The 14,623-nt window shown below is 40.0% G+C and overlaps 2 protein-coding genes across 4 annotated transcripts in view; one reads left to right on the top strand and one right to left on the bottom strand.

Moving 5' to 3' along the window:
- cspg4 (chondroitin sulfate proteoglycan 4) overlaps positions 1 to 8,113 on the bottom strand; it is a 75,294-nt gene extending 67,181 nt beyond the window's left edge. Inside the window, exon 1 of the mRNA XM_077517516.1 lies at positions 7,977 to 8,113. Coding sequence (XP_077373642.1) covers positions 7,977 to 8,049 — 73 coding nt within the window. The 5' untranslated portion in view covers positions 8,050 to 8,113. The remainder of the gene's footprint in view (positions 1 to 7,976) is intronic.
- lingo1a (leucine rich repeat and Ig domain containing 1a) overlaps positions 1 to 14,623 on the top strand; it is a 340,201-nt gene that overhangs the window by 51,527 nt on the left and 274,051 nt on the right. The window lies entirely within an intron of this gene.

The raw sequence follows: 14,623 nt of genomic DNA, 5'->3' as shown, positions 1-14,623 counted from the left end.
TAACTTACATGTTTGTATCAACCAGCACCACTAAAGCTAATCATGAGCTTAAAGTATCAAAATGTTTTGGAGGGTTAGCAAGGAATCCAGATAACACCTAGTAAACAGTGGAAGGACATCACTAAGATGGTTGATTCTGATTTAGGGTGTGGTAAATAGCTGTGAAGGGCAAAATAATTTAATAAACTAATTTATCAGCATTTTACATTTTCTATAAAGCTAAACTGGAGGCTATTGTCTATCATTTAAAATTTTCATCGACTAGGGTGGGTGGAGGATACCCATTAGCCCCCCCCCCCAAAAAAAACTCTGCACGCCCCTGCAATGTTCCCCCTACTAGCCAAGATGTGAATTGTTCCAGAGTTTTATTATTTGCTGATATTATTATACTGATATTGAATTGGGGAGACAAATATTGCAATGCATGTGTTGAGTTTTTTTTTTTTTTTTTAACCACCTATATTTTTGATACTTCTTCAGAAAAATGTTTACAACATATCGTCACAGCTATGTGAAAAACACCTATGTCCATTTTTTTGTATTTATTAAAAAAAATTTTAACCATTATTTTTACTTTTTTGGGATGAAACTGAATGCATACATCCCAAAAATGTAAAAATGTAAAAAAAAAAAAAAAAAAAAATGGGCATAAGTGTTCTTCACATAACTGTGAAAAAAAAGTTGTGAAAAACACATGTCAATTTTTTCCCTTTTTTCCCCCAATTTTTTACCTTTTTGGGATGAAACTGAATGCAGACATCCCAAAAACGTAAAAAAAAAAAAAAAAAGTGTTTTGCATAGCTGTGGAAAAGATGTGAAAAACACTTGTCCATTTTTTTAAAATATTTTTTTTAGTTTTTTAGTTTTACCTTTTTGGGATGAGGCCGAATGCACACATCCCCCAAAAAATGTAAAAAAAAAAAAAAAAAAAAAAAAAAAAAAAAAAAAAATGGACATAGCTGTGAAAACGTTTTTTACTTTTTTTGGGATGAAACTGAATGTAGACACCCCCCCCCCAAAAAAAAAATGAAACAAATGGACATAATTGTTTTTTCACACAGCAGTGACGATATGCTACTTCTTCACACCTGAATTAATTTGAGAGACAATTAGGTGCTGCTGTATTGATTGTAGCTCGCGCTATTTAGCATATAGCATATAACTGTTATAAAAGTACAAATGAGTCAAAACCTCGTACTTTACGTCTTACAAGTGAAATCTTTACTTTCTCTGCACTTTGCACCGCTATACTCAAAATGTTGTTTTGACGTTTGGAGGTAGGTGGATGCGAAGGACGGCCACATTGTACAGCCCATAAAAAAAAATAATAATAAAAAATGAAAAAGTGACAAGAAGGTTGCATCTTTAAAGAGGCCTTCAGAAGGGGCCAGCCTTGTATTGCGCAATGACAAACATCTGCTTAGAATTTGGATGTCTGCCACTTTAACCTCCAAATTATTCTCTTTTTTTTCGATAAGACTTCTTACGTGATAGCATATCTCAGACATTTCTGACTCATGTTTTTTTTTTTTTATTGTCCAATGACCCTCGGTCTGGCGATTCAAATTCTAACACGACAAAATTTGATTTAATGGAGGGATTCATCTAACTGCGCATAAGTGCACCCAGCGACGAATGAAGGCACGGCTTCGAATGCCTCGTGATTAGAATTCACTGATGCTAATCGCTAGCTTAGGTCGAGCGTGGCTGAGCAGCAGCAGCAGCAGCAGACCTGCGTCTCGTTCAAGGACACGTTTGGCAACAGTTTATTCCTGTTACGCGAAACATTTCCATGATTGGATGTGAGGAGTCCGTCCGCCCGCCCGGTCGCTTTTCAGGTCACGTATATAAATTTGCACCGCTCGATTCCAACAGCTGTACTGTATAAGGTTGGCGGATACCAACGGTCGGCTATCTTTAGGCTGCCTGACGCGATGCTGTCCTCTAAATATAATTAACTCTTTTACTGCCACAAGTTAGCCAAAAAAAAAAAAAAACAACCAGTGCCAGCCGATTTCGAGCATTTTAACTAATATTGTGTACTTTTACTACATAATCCTGGTGGGCACCACATGAAAAATTGCATTCCGTTCCTTCATTAGAAAAGAAAAATGTATGTTTCGAACTTATTCTGTTCTTTAGTCATCACCATTTGAAAACATGTAATTTGAGAAAACAAGCCTTTTGTGAAAAGATACATTTTCTCCACAACATATTTTGTGAATTAGATTAAATGTAACAAAGGCTTTGATCATTCATGTCATCCTTGAAAACGTTCTATTTCATCAGATTTCGTCTTGTTTCATTGTAATTTCATATCTTAAGCTCATTGAAAAGAGATGCAATGCTGCCATCTGCTGGCCATAGTTAGTGGGTGTTTTTGATTCCACAACCCATTGACCAGGCAGCACTGCACTTCAAATAGATAAAAAAATAAAATAAAATTTAGTTGACGTCATTTAACGTTTATGGCGGCATACATTGTGATCTTAGTCATCGTTATTAAACGTTTTTGGCAGTCAAATAGTTAACTCATTCACTGCCATTGACGGAAAAAGACGTCAAGTGATGCATTTTTTTTCTGGTCTGGCAATGAATGTGTTAATAAATAGCTAAAAAAAAAAATCAAAGTGGCCCTTGCAGCTTTCTATTTTTCTGTATGTGGCCCTCAGAGGAAAAAGTTTGGACACCCCTGCTGTACATTATATCAACAATTTATAATTGCTTCATTGATTTTTTTTTACCATGTTTAACTTATTCACTGCCATTGACGGAAAAAGACGTCAAATGATACATTTTTTTTCTGGTCTGGCAATGAATGTGTTAATAAGCCATCAGCCACCAGTGCATCATCAAGTGTTCCCTTTCCAAACAATTTGAAGGATATATCATGAATTTGGCGTCTTTTTGGACATTCCTTCTTCTTTTTTTTTTTTTTTTTCCCAAACAAACGTTCATGCTGTTGAATACAGCCAATTAATGGACACTCGTGATTTTCCTGTTTGGATTTTGTCCAAGCCACGACATTGTTTAAACTAAAGAGGTGAGCCAAGTGTGTCTTGTGGAATAACACTAATTCACCAATAACTCAAAGCAAATATTGGACTTGTGAGTCTTGTGCGTGGAGACCTTGTATAGAGACGCTTCGCGGAGCCCCCAGGCAGATTCCATATTTATTTATTGTTCCCATGTTGTCATAGTGACACGAAGCTCGCTGGGAAAATAGACGGACGGACGGGCGCTCGTATGCGCGCTCTGGATCCAATTTCCCTACTTCAGCTTTGCAATTGCATCACTGTATGCGTCTATTGTTGTTTAATGACCAATTTGCTACTTAGTAATTTACTGAAGTGATGTCATTTACCAGAAGGATTAAAAGTGGGTCATTTAACGCTAATGCAAAATCAGTCACGGGTGACATCACAGATTTTTTATTTTATTATTTTTTTTGCATGGCTCTTATTCAGCCATCAATCCGTCCACCTGGAGAGCCCGACGTTTATCGATCCAATAAGCTAATGGTCGAATTGTCAACAGCCATCTTAATACCGATCCACACATCCATAAATTCTATTGGTCAATCTATGAAAGACTTCATTTTTTCCATCGCACCAACAATGGAACTTTCCACAATGCAGATCATCCATCCATCCATCCATCCATCCATCCATCCATCCATCCATCCATCCATTCCTCCATCCATCCATCCATCCATCCATCCATCATTTGGACCCTCTGGCTGTCATCCATCCATCCATCCATCCATTCCTCCATCCATCCATCCATCCATCCATCCATCCATCCATAATCCACCCATCCGTCCATCCATCCGTCTATCCATCCATCCATCCATCCATCCATCCACAATCCATCCATCCATCCATCCATCCATCCACCCATCCATTCCTCCACCCATCCATCCATCCATCCATCCATCCATCCATCATTTGGACCCTGGCTGCCATCCATCCATCCATCCATCCATCCATCCATCCATCCATCCATCCATCCATCCATCCATCCCTCCACCCATCCATCCATCCATCCATCCATCCATCCATCCATCCATCCATCCATCATTTGGACCCTGGCTGCCATCCATCCATCCATCCATCCATTCCTCCACCCATCCATTCCTCCACCCATCCATCCATCCATCCATCATCCATCCATCCCTCCACCCATCCATCCATCCATCCATCCATCCATTCCTCCACCCATCCATTCCTCCACCCATCCATCCATCCATCCATCCATCATCCATCCATCCATCCATCCATCCATCATTTGGACCCTGGCTGCCATCCATCCATCCATCCATCCATCCATCCATCCACCCATCCATCCATCCATCCATCCATCCATCCATCCATCCATCCTCAAGCAGATACATAAAACAAAGATCTTGTTCCGATCAAGAGGGCCATCAGCAGACATACGACTTGATCCATTTACAACGGCCGCCTCACCAGTTTTCTGCAAACCTCGTTACCGCTTAAGTTCGAGGAAAGTCGTAACAGTCACAAAAACCACAGCGTGCTGCTGAGCGCTGTGATATGTCATGTCCAATTTCAGATACAGACACGATACAATGTGTTTGCTCTGGAGGGAAAAATAAGGATGCCTGTTTTGCTGTCCTTGTTTCTGCTCATTGGATTGGTTGTCGTGATACTCCATCTCGACAGGTAAAATAAGATCGTGAGCGGGCGGAAGCGCAGATGTTAAACAACATCAGCTCCTCAGCAATCCCATTTTGCGTCTTCATTTTGCTGAGCCGCCGCTTATGCTCGCGCTGCTTCCATAGTCTCGCAGATCCTCGCAGGGAGTAACATGAGGACATAAAACTGTGGAAAAGTTGTGGGTTGCAGCGCTGCAGAAAATGAACGGAAAATGTTATTACACGACTCTCTGGGCTCCTGTTCACGTTTTTTTTTTTTTTTTTTCCAAGCTCAAAATCTGTTTCTGATTGAACTAAGACGGTCTAAATGGATCCAGAATGGACCATCGTTTGCTTCTTGGGGACCGCTCTGGCATGCGGACGTCATGTGGTAACACGGCCTGTGACATTTGAAGATGTAAACAGCGGCAAGATAGAGAACCTTCTCACTCGCCATCCTGACAGCTGGCGGCGGAGATTTTTTTCCCAAGCAAAGGTTAAATCTAATCGGGGACTGTGGTACATCTGGCCGACATTAGCATTAGCTACTCGGGAGGAATCAGGTCCAGGAGACGATTACTGTCGAGGAAGAGAAAGTCCTATGTTAGGCTGTTTTGATGATTTGATTTTGGTGGAAAATGACACCCTGTGAATTATTTACCAACTGCATGCACAATGAACCCCCCGCCTAGTTGCGGTTTGCCATTCACATTTTCATCTGCTTTTTATTTGGCTCTTTTTTGGGGGTGTGTGCAAACTTTTTCATTTGAGGGCCACATACAGAAAATCAGAAGGACGCAAGGGCCATATAATGTTATGAAGAGAAATTGTGTCCTAAAAATTGTACAAATAATTTATTTGTGCTTTTGCATATTTAGAAAAAATGCTACAGTATATAAACCAATTTATTTGTAATATGGCAGTAGGGTTATTATAGTTTTGGAATTTTTCATTTTAGTTAGTTTTTATTAGTTTTCAGGGTGGTTCTGTTAGTTTTTATTAGTTTAGTTCTTTAAAAAATGCTTAGTTTTAGTTTAGTTTGTTAGTTTCAGTATTATCATTATTATTATTATTATTATTATTATTATTATTTTAGAAATGTGTATTTCTTGTGCGCAATATTTAAAAAAAAATATTTATTTTGGTAACAATATTGTTTTTTGAATTTTAGTTGTAGTTTTTTCATTAGTTTTAGTTAACTAAAATAACCTTTAATGGCACCTGTGTTTTTCGACACCTTCCCTTCTTACTTTGACCATATCCAAACATTTTTTGTTTTTGTTAATTTATTTTCAGTGAGTCAAATGCCATTTTTAGCATATGCCGCGGGCCACTGGAAAATGGACGGCGGGCCGCAAATGGCCCCCGGGCCGTAGTTTGGACACCTCTGTATAAGATGCTACAAGATGGCTGCAAGGCTCTAGCTAAGAGGAAACTAGTAATTGTGTTGTACATGTGCACTCGAAATGAAAGCCATTCATTTTTTTTGTACCATCTAAAAAAAAAAAATCTCAGCGTTCCAAGTGCCATCATAATGACCAAGAACCACCAAAAATGGCCCATCAATAGTACTTTACTGAATCTTGGTTCAAGTCTCTGCCCCTTCTCATCCCTTGTAAACAAGCAAACATGAAGGCAGATGACTGTTTTCACGCCGCTAACAGATTGAGTTCAGCTTTTTTTCCGGCCGAGCGTCAACACTGAAACAAAGCGTCGCTCTGTGTGCAAATGGCGCATCGCCTTTCACACATTAGCCTCCAATGAGGCGCTGATGGGGCGCTTTGCCCCGGCGCGTAATTGCGCCGTGCAATTTGCGGTGCGGGACGGATGGACCGACAGACGGCGCGAGACAATTCGTTTGCGGCAGCCGCTCCAAGCCCAACGTCCGTCCTGCCAATTCTGACTTAAGTACAGTCTTTAACAGTTGACAGCATTTCAGCTGTCGCATTTTTTTTTTACCCTCTGGCCGGAAAGATATGCCAAAAAAAAAAAAAAGTGAATTGGTCATACTAGTGCACAAAGTTAACGGAATGTAGGGTGGTTTTGTTGACTGCAATCTAGAAGTATGGTGGCCTTCATGGGTCAAAAATGTGTAGTTGGAGTAGTAAAACTAGGGATGCACAAGAATATCGGTGACCGATAATTATCGGCAATTATCGACCAATTTGACATCATACAGATAAACCAGATAAAGAAATTTACCGATAATTATCGGCAATTATCAACCAATTTGGTTTCACACAGGTAAACCAGATAAAGAAATTTACCGATAATTATCGGCAATTATCAACCAATTTGGTTTCACACAGATAAACCAGATAAAGAAATTTACCGATAATTATCGGCAATTATCAACCAATTTGATTTCATACAGATAACCAGATAATAGAGAAATCCACAGATTATTATTAACTTTTTTTATTTCAATTGTATTCGAGTTCATTTTGCAAACAGTTATCGGCTTACTTATCGGTTATCGACATCGGCACTTTCTAAACGATTATCGGTATCGGTTGAAAACAACATTATCGTGCATATAGATGTTTTTTTTTTTTTAGATTTTCAAAACATTTTACCAATAGGACATTTATTGAACAACATCTATATTTTTATATATTTTGTACATTCTAAAGCGCTGAATACAGGTCATGTATGTGTGAAAGTCACAAGGGAACTCTCCTGAAAAACACTCCCCCCATACGTCGCTGCTTATTCACACTTTTCATCCTGCACAAACTCGACTTGCCCTGTGGAGGAAGTGCAAAGTCACATTGAAAAAGGTACTGAGGCTGACTTGTGCCTGCACACTGTGGACCCATTGTATGGACCCCCGCCTCCTCGTCAAAACTCACACTGCACGCTTACTTTCACCCCCCCCCCCCCCCCCCCCCCCCACTCTCACCACCGCCACCTCTGCGCGGATACGCAGAAACGCGGGCCCTGCGGTGCTCGCGCTCCCTGTGAAAGAACGATTCATCTTCTCACCTCTCTCGCTGCTGACCTCTGACAACAGGAACCTCAAACGCAAACACTTCTCGGGGCGCGACAGCAGACATTGCAAAGAGCGAGCGAGCGAGCGAGCGGGCGCCGGATTGGAAACAGACCTCGGAGTCTGGACCAGACGCTCGCTTGAATTTCATCCAAATGCTGAGCAATGAATCAGGCGTGAGACCACATAAGGAAATTCTGCACGGAGATAAAAATCCTGAACTTGCACCCGAATTCCAACATCTTCGGTGCCAACGTGGAACAGATGTGCATGAAGGAAAGGTTGAAGGGAGGGGGCGAGCAACAGTAATAATTGGCAAGTGGTCCTTACCTCCACGGCCGGGGTCAGTGAGGCTGAGCAGGGTCAGGATGGCGCCCACCAGGGCGGATTGCGAGGCCGTCATATTTTCGTGCTGCCAGTTAAGTCCTCCGCTTAGACTCGCTCCATTCACCGGGGCCTGAATGACTTTCCACTTTGGGGACCTTACTACAAGATACTGCCCTGTGAGAAGGGGCCGTGCCGGGCTGGGCCGGGCCGGGGAGGGACCAGGAGAGCGACGCCCTCTCTCAACAACCCCCCCCCCCCCTTCCTCCCATTTCAGAGCTTTCAAACTCACTTGCACACATGTTCCAAGGCTGAAGAATGACTTCCTGTGTCGCTTTCTTGCCGCTTCACTTTGAGACGCATATGTGGAAAAAGAAGGATTTGTTGACATTCTGATAGAATTCTTCCCACGGGAAATATAATGGGAATCTCAAACAATTATGATATTTAAATGGTTTAAAAAAAAAAAATTATGACAAGGGCAATAGAAAGTTGCATTGCAGATGTGCCTCAAGCAAGCTTCTTTTAGCTGTCATACAATAATCCACAAAAAAACAAAAACAAACAAACAACAAACAGAACAGTGGACCCCATAGGTGCTTCAAAACTTTTTTTTTTTTGGTAGTGGAGCACATATACCCCAGACAGGAATAGAAGCCATCAGCCCCGCCCTCCAACTGATGAATAGAATGATGATGATGATGATGATGATGATGAGTTTCCGATCAAGGTTATGATTTAGGTTGGTCATATGATATAACCAACCAAAATCACATATGACTCAGATGTGACTGTGTTTTGGGTGCTCTAAAAAATCGATACGGCAATATATCGTTGCGGGCCTCATTACAATACACGTATCGATACGGAGGCGTCCGAATCGATATTGCACGTTTGCCTTTGCAGCTTGCCTTGTGCCTAAAAAATAAAAACCAGCTGCGTCTTTGAAGTTAATTGCCTTCAATTAATGCAAAAAATTAGCTCACCAGTGATTGGACACTGTGTCTTGCTAAAAAAAAAAAAAAAAAAAAAAAATGAAAGCAGTGGAAGAATATCAACATTTATTTACTTATAAACTTAACATGGCACGTGTCTTAATGCACCAATTTTCCTTTATTTTGCTTAAAAACGAAATAGAATGTTAGATGGAAAAAAAAATGCTGTTTTTGTTTCCCCAAATATTTCAAATAAGCACATTTTAGAGCTGTAATTTTAACACTTTGATATTTTTGCTCATATCGGCTCATGCCTATGAATACATTTTCACATATGCACTCTTATTTTATCCTTTTATTATGTTTATTCAGTCATATAGAATTCTCAATCTCTACGCATCCATGTAGTGCAGCTACGGCTGCCCTGTGTTGCGGATTGATAGTTTTGGTACCCTCCACCATGTCTGCCGATAGAAACATGAAACAATGCGGCAAGAAATAATAATAATAGTAAAACAGGTCCACCTCCGTCGAGCTTCCCTCCTTTTGTCTTCCTCCGTAATTGGAGTGGCCTGCTGGGAGCGCAGCCTGCTTTCCGCAAGGATAAACCTTTTGCTTTTAATTAAAGACCAATCAGGTTGCCAGGCTCTCTTGTTGCTTCTCCCTTGATCAATGTCGGCTTCTTTTATGTTTTTGTTCTACTAACCTGCTCCCCGAGCTAATTAGGCTTACGCCGGGCGTGCGGTGGAGCTTCTGGCTTCACTTCACATCTCGCCCGCCCCTTTTTTTTTTTTTTTAACAGATGCGGCAAAATTTATTTATTTATTTTTATTTTTTTCCCCCCGCTAAAACAATCAAACATGCTCTTAAATCGAGTGTTGTAGCTGATGCACTTCGTTTTCCCTGTAACGAGCGCGCACGCGCTCCTTGGCGTGCTCGGATGCCAAGATTAAACTTCCTGTTCGCGCGTCGAGTGGAGTCTCTTCCCCCCCCCCCATCTCAAAGTCAACCACTTGGCAAATTATCCACACTGACAAGGGAAGTGGGAATATAATTAGAATGTTCTCGCGGTGTGGAAAACCTCGGAAAACAATAAATGACTGCTGATGTCATTTTGTTCACGGAAGAAAACAGTCAAGTTAGCATCAATTTTGCGTGAGGGAAAGTTGGGGCAGTGGCCCACGCCAGATAGAGTTGTGGAAAGTTTACGTGGTCTTGAGTGTCGTAGTCAATAAGTGGCTTAATTAACTCATTCAAACCCAAAAACGTATGTTTTTTTTTTTTTTTTTTTTTTTAAATGCTAGAACATACAGAAGTCTTTTGATGTAGCCGTCGACCTGAAGAGTTCGCTTAAAGCAGTGCTTCTCAATTATTTTCTGTCATGTAGTAAGAAGAAAACATCTCAATTTTGGGACTTAGATTAACTTAATATACACATTTTGGTGAACAAAGAAAGTGAACTATTGATTGTTGTGCCAGAAAAATCACATTACAGTACAGGTTTTTATTATACCTGATTTTCTTGAAAAAGCGATATATGAGATATCTAAATAAATAAATAAACCCACATTTAAAAATTTAAATGGTAATAAGAAATAATATACAGTAGGGGTGTTAAAAAAAAAAATCGATTCGGCGATATATCGCGATACTACATCGCGCGATTCTCGAATCGATTCAATAATCGGCAGAATCGATTTTTTTTAGGATTCACACCTTGAGCACGGAAGAATGTTATATGAACGGAACATTAAGCCTTAATATTTTATTTTAATGCTGTTCAAACATGAAACAGATTACAACCTCTATAAGACTGAAATTTCAGATAAATAAATAATACATTTTCATATCAATCTTACACTCTACAAGCTTACTGATTAGTATTTTCTAAATTTGAATGAAAAAAAATCGCAACAATCGACTTATAAATTCGGATCGGGATTAATCGGTATCGAATCGAATCGTGACCTGTGAATCGTGATACGAATCGAATCGTCAGGTACTAGGCAATTCACACCCCTAATATACAGTAAGTATATAAATAATAATGATACTACCACTACTACTACTAATAATACATATGATAAATAAATAAATGAATAAATAATGTACCGGTGTATATAGGTAATAAATATTCCATTTCTCAAATTGGTTGGTGCCTAAACTTTCCTCCAATGGGGTATATGCCACGGAAGAGGCGGGACTTGATTTTGCACATCAGTTTATTTCCGGTCCGGGGCACAAAGTCGGAAGCGCAAGTATTTTTGACGCAGCCCATACGTCGCAAACCAGACCGGAAACAAACTGTTGTGCAAAAACAAAAAGCAAAAAGCAGTCCCGCCTCTTGCGTGGCATATACCCCATTGTTGAATTGCGGGAAAAAACGCAGTGACACGCGAGCCCCCGAAGAGCGATTTGCCAAACGAGCCGCTGAACGACACATGGCGGTTGTTTGTAACCCGACACTCTCTCTGGCAGACAATCTCATTTGACAACAAGCTCCCTGATTATTTCAACATGGCACGAGCCACCGCTTGAAATCGCTCCCCCTCGAGTGTGTGACCGCAAGGACATGCACGTTCCCGCCCCGCCAGGAGACATCATTCGCCCCTGGGATCCTCGCGCACGGAAAACCTGACTGACACAAACGAATGCGCTGCAATCGAGTATGCGGTCCGCGTCACCGGTGGCTCCTCTGATGCAAGCGTCAGTCGTCCCTCAAAGCCAGTCGCTTGGGCTCAAAGTGTTTCATTGATAAAGCGCGCTAATAATGTCGAACATGCACGCCGGGATTCCTGCGGAGTCTTTGAACCAAACAGGGAATTGTTTACATTCAGCGTGTTTCCCCCCCCCCAAAAACACATTAAACGTCTCCTCCGGCCTCAACATGTTAAACACATTTCCTAGTTTACTGCTGCATTGCTGGATTATAGGGGTGTGAATTGCCTCGTACCTGACGATTCGATTCGTATCACGATTCACAGGTCACGATTCGATTCGATACCGATTAATCCCGATACGAATTTATAAGTCGATTGTTGCGATTTTTTTTCATTCAAATTTAGAAAATACTAATCAGTAAGCTTGTAGAGTGTAAGATTGATATGAAAATGTATTATTTATTTATCTGAAATTTCAGTCTTATAGAGGTTGTAATCTGTTTCATGTTTGAACAGCATTAAAATAAAATATTAAGGCTTAATGTTCCGTTCATATAACATTCTTCCATGCTCGTTTTGTTGAATATTTTTCCATTAAAAATGGAAGTTTAAAAATCGATTCACACACACACACACACACACAAAAAAAAAAAGGCAATGATGATAAGACATTGAATCGGTAAGACTACCGAATGAACAATTCTGAGCTCTTAAAAAAAAAAAAAAAAAAAAAACGATTTTTTTTTTTTATTGAATCGATTCGAGAATCGAGCAATGTAGTATCGCGATATATCGCCTAATCGATTTTTTTTAACACCCCTACTGGATTATATATACCTCATCCACTGCTGTTTTAAAACTTTTACGGTAAAGCGATTTATGTTTTTATTTTTTCAAACAAAGCTTTGCATGTGTGACAAATGTGATGTTTTTACAAAGGTAAAAAAAAAAAAAAAAAAATTCAAGGTAGAAAACTGGGTTAGCAAAACCATAAACGTTATCAGGGCCACCGCTGGATACCTGCTTCCAGCTGTGAGAAAAGACAAGTTGTTTGACAGATGTTGTAGCATAACACTCAACATGTCCTGTCATGATTCGGAATAATGAAACAACCACCCCGATAACATTTTTAGCGCTGTCAAGTTTAAATCACATAAAAAATGATCTCATTAATCACGTATTCACGCAGATTAATCACACTAAGTTTGACTGCAGATGAATCTTTAGTGTGACAGCGGTTGGCGACGTTAAAAGTAGCACAGGATGTGTTTGAGCAATAAACGTAACTACATGCATTTTAAATTATGTAAGTAATTAGCTGATAAGAAAAGGAGGAGTGAGTGCGTTGTGGATCAAAATATTTTGGAGGTGTCCTCATAACATTAAATGTCGAAAGAATTAACACAACAGGTGCTCTTTAAATTTGGCAGGCAAAAAAGGTTGATAAAAAGCCATTTTAATGAAGCGATTAATCACGATTAATCAAAATTCTAAGATGTGATTAATCTGATTAAAAGAAAATACTCGTTTGACAGCTCTAAAATCTGTGTATCAATTTCACTGGAAGCGGGTTGGAATTTTTGTTCCCGCGAAATTTACAGTCAATATATAAATAGAAAATAATACCGCTGAACTGCGTTGCTAACCAAAACAGCAGCAGCTATCGAAATCATGTAAACAGTCTATTGGATGAATCAAAGAGTAAGATCATACCATGTGTAATAAACAAGGACATAACAAGCAATTTTATTTTGTTGAAAACACCATTTTCTAAAAAAAAAAACAAATACAGTCAAACCTCGGTTTTCTAACCATAATCCGTTCCAGAAGGCTGTTCCAAAAGCAAATTGTTCGAAATCCGAACCAATTTTTCCCATTATAATTAATGTAAATAATTTTAATCCGTTCCAAGTCTTAAAAAAAACTTTTTCCGAGTTTTTTAAATTTATTTTTTAATTTTTATTTTTATTTTTTTTACTATTTTACACCATAAACTGCACTGTATACTGTTTACCATAAATAGAAAAGGGTAGAAATGGACATTTTTTTTTTTTTTTTTTTTTTGGATGAGTTCTGAGACGTAAAATTCTCAAACTTTCTGGTCGAAAACCGATTTGGTCGAGAGCAGAAGCGTTCGAAAACCGAGGTTTGACTGTAAAACAAAACAACTAATGGTCAGCTTTTGGGTGAAATTTCAGAATAGTTCCTAAAATCCACTACGGGTTTTACAGCTAATCTTAGTCTGACCATCTTTAAACTTCTGAATGTCCAAATCTTCAATGCTTCGGTAGTTTTTGATCAGTTGTTAGGTTTGGCCTCATAACAAAATTAGACTTTCAAAATAAGTGACATCAGTTTTCAAATTACGATTAGGATTTCAAAATTTCTTAACGCTATCTTTACGGCTCAATTGACCACCATCGGACGGTCAGGAACACGAAACAAGTCATCAGTGAAAGTGTTTTCGGTCTTCTGTGGTCCTCGGCCATCCAGCGGCCGCTGTCCCGCCATGTAAACTAGCATGACAGACGGTGTTAACATTTGAACATGTGGTTGAAATAAAAGCAGAACGCGTTGTTAGTTGTGCTTGGCGTCGGTTCCTTATCAGATCTTCCGTCTTGGCCTATTGATGTCATCGTCACAAAAGCAGAGGTTAACTGGGGACGTTCTACCGAAATATCACCTCTGAAGCCATCTTCGCTCAGATCTCATCTTGTCGGACCGCCAGACCACCGTAGTGCTCCCCCCCCAAGTTGATGACTCAATTCAACCTCTGCCAGCGTGTCTGTGTTATTCTTTTCTTTGGGGTGGGTTGGGGGGCTTCTTCCTGCTGTCAGGACGTGAGACTGAGTCAGATCATCATGGCTCTGTTTTGATCATGTGTTGATGGGGGCGAGTGCAGTGATAATTAAGCGGGAACAAAGAGCAACGTGGAACCCATAAGAACGCTACGGGGTGGTGGTGGTGGGGGACGTTGGTCAAGGAAACCGGAGGTGATTTCTCCCGCCGATCACCCGCCCGTCTGTTACTTCTACTAATAGCTCACTTGTCATTAGCA

The sequence above is a fragment of the Festucalex cinctus genome, chromosome 3, assembly GCF_051991245.1.
Source record: "Festucalex cinctus isolate MCC-2025b chromosome 3, RoL_Fcin_1.0, whole genome shotgun sequence".
Taxonomy (NCBI): Eukaryota; Metazoa; Chordata; class Actinopteri; order Syngnathiformes; family Syngnathidae; genus Festucalex; species Festucalex cinctus.
The sequence above is the reverse complement of the archived record's forward strand: the minus strand, read 5'-3'. Positions and strand labels throughout refer to the sequence as shown.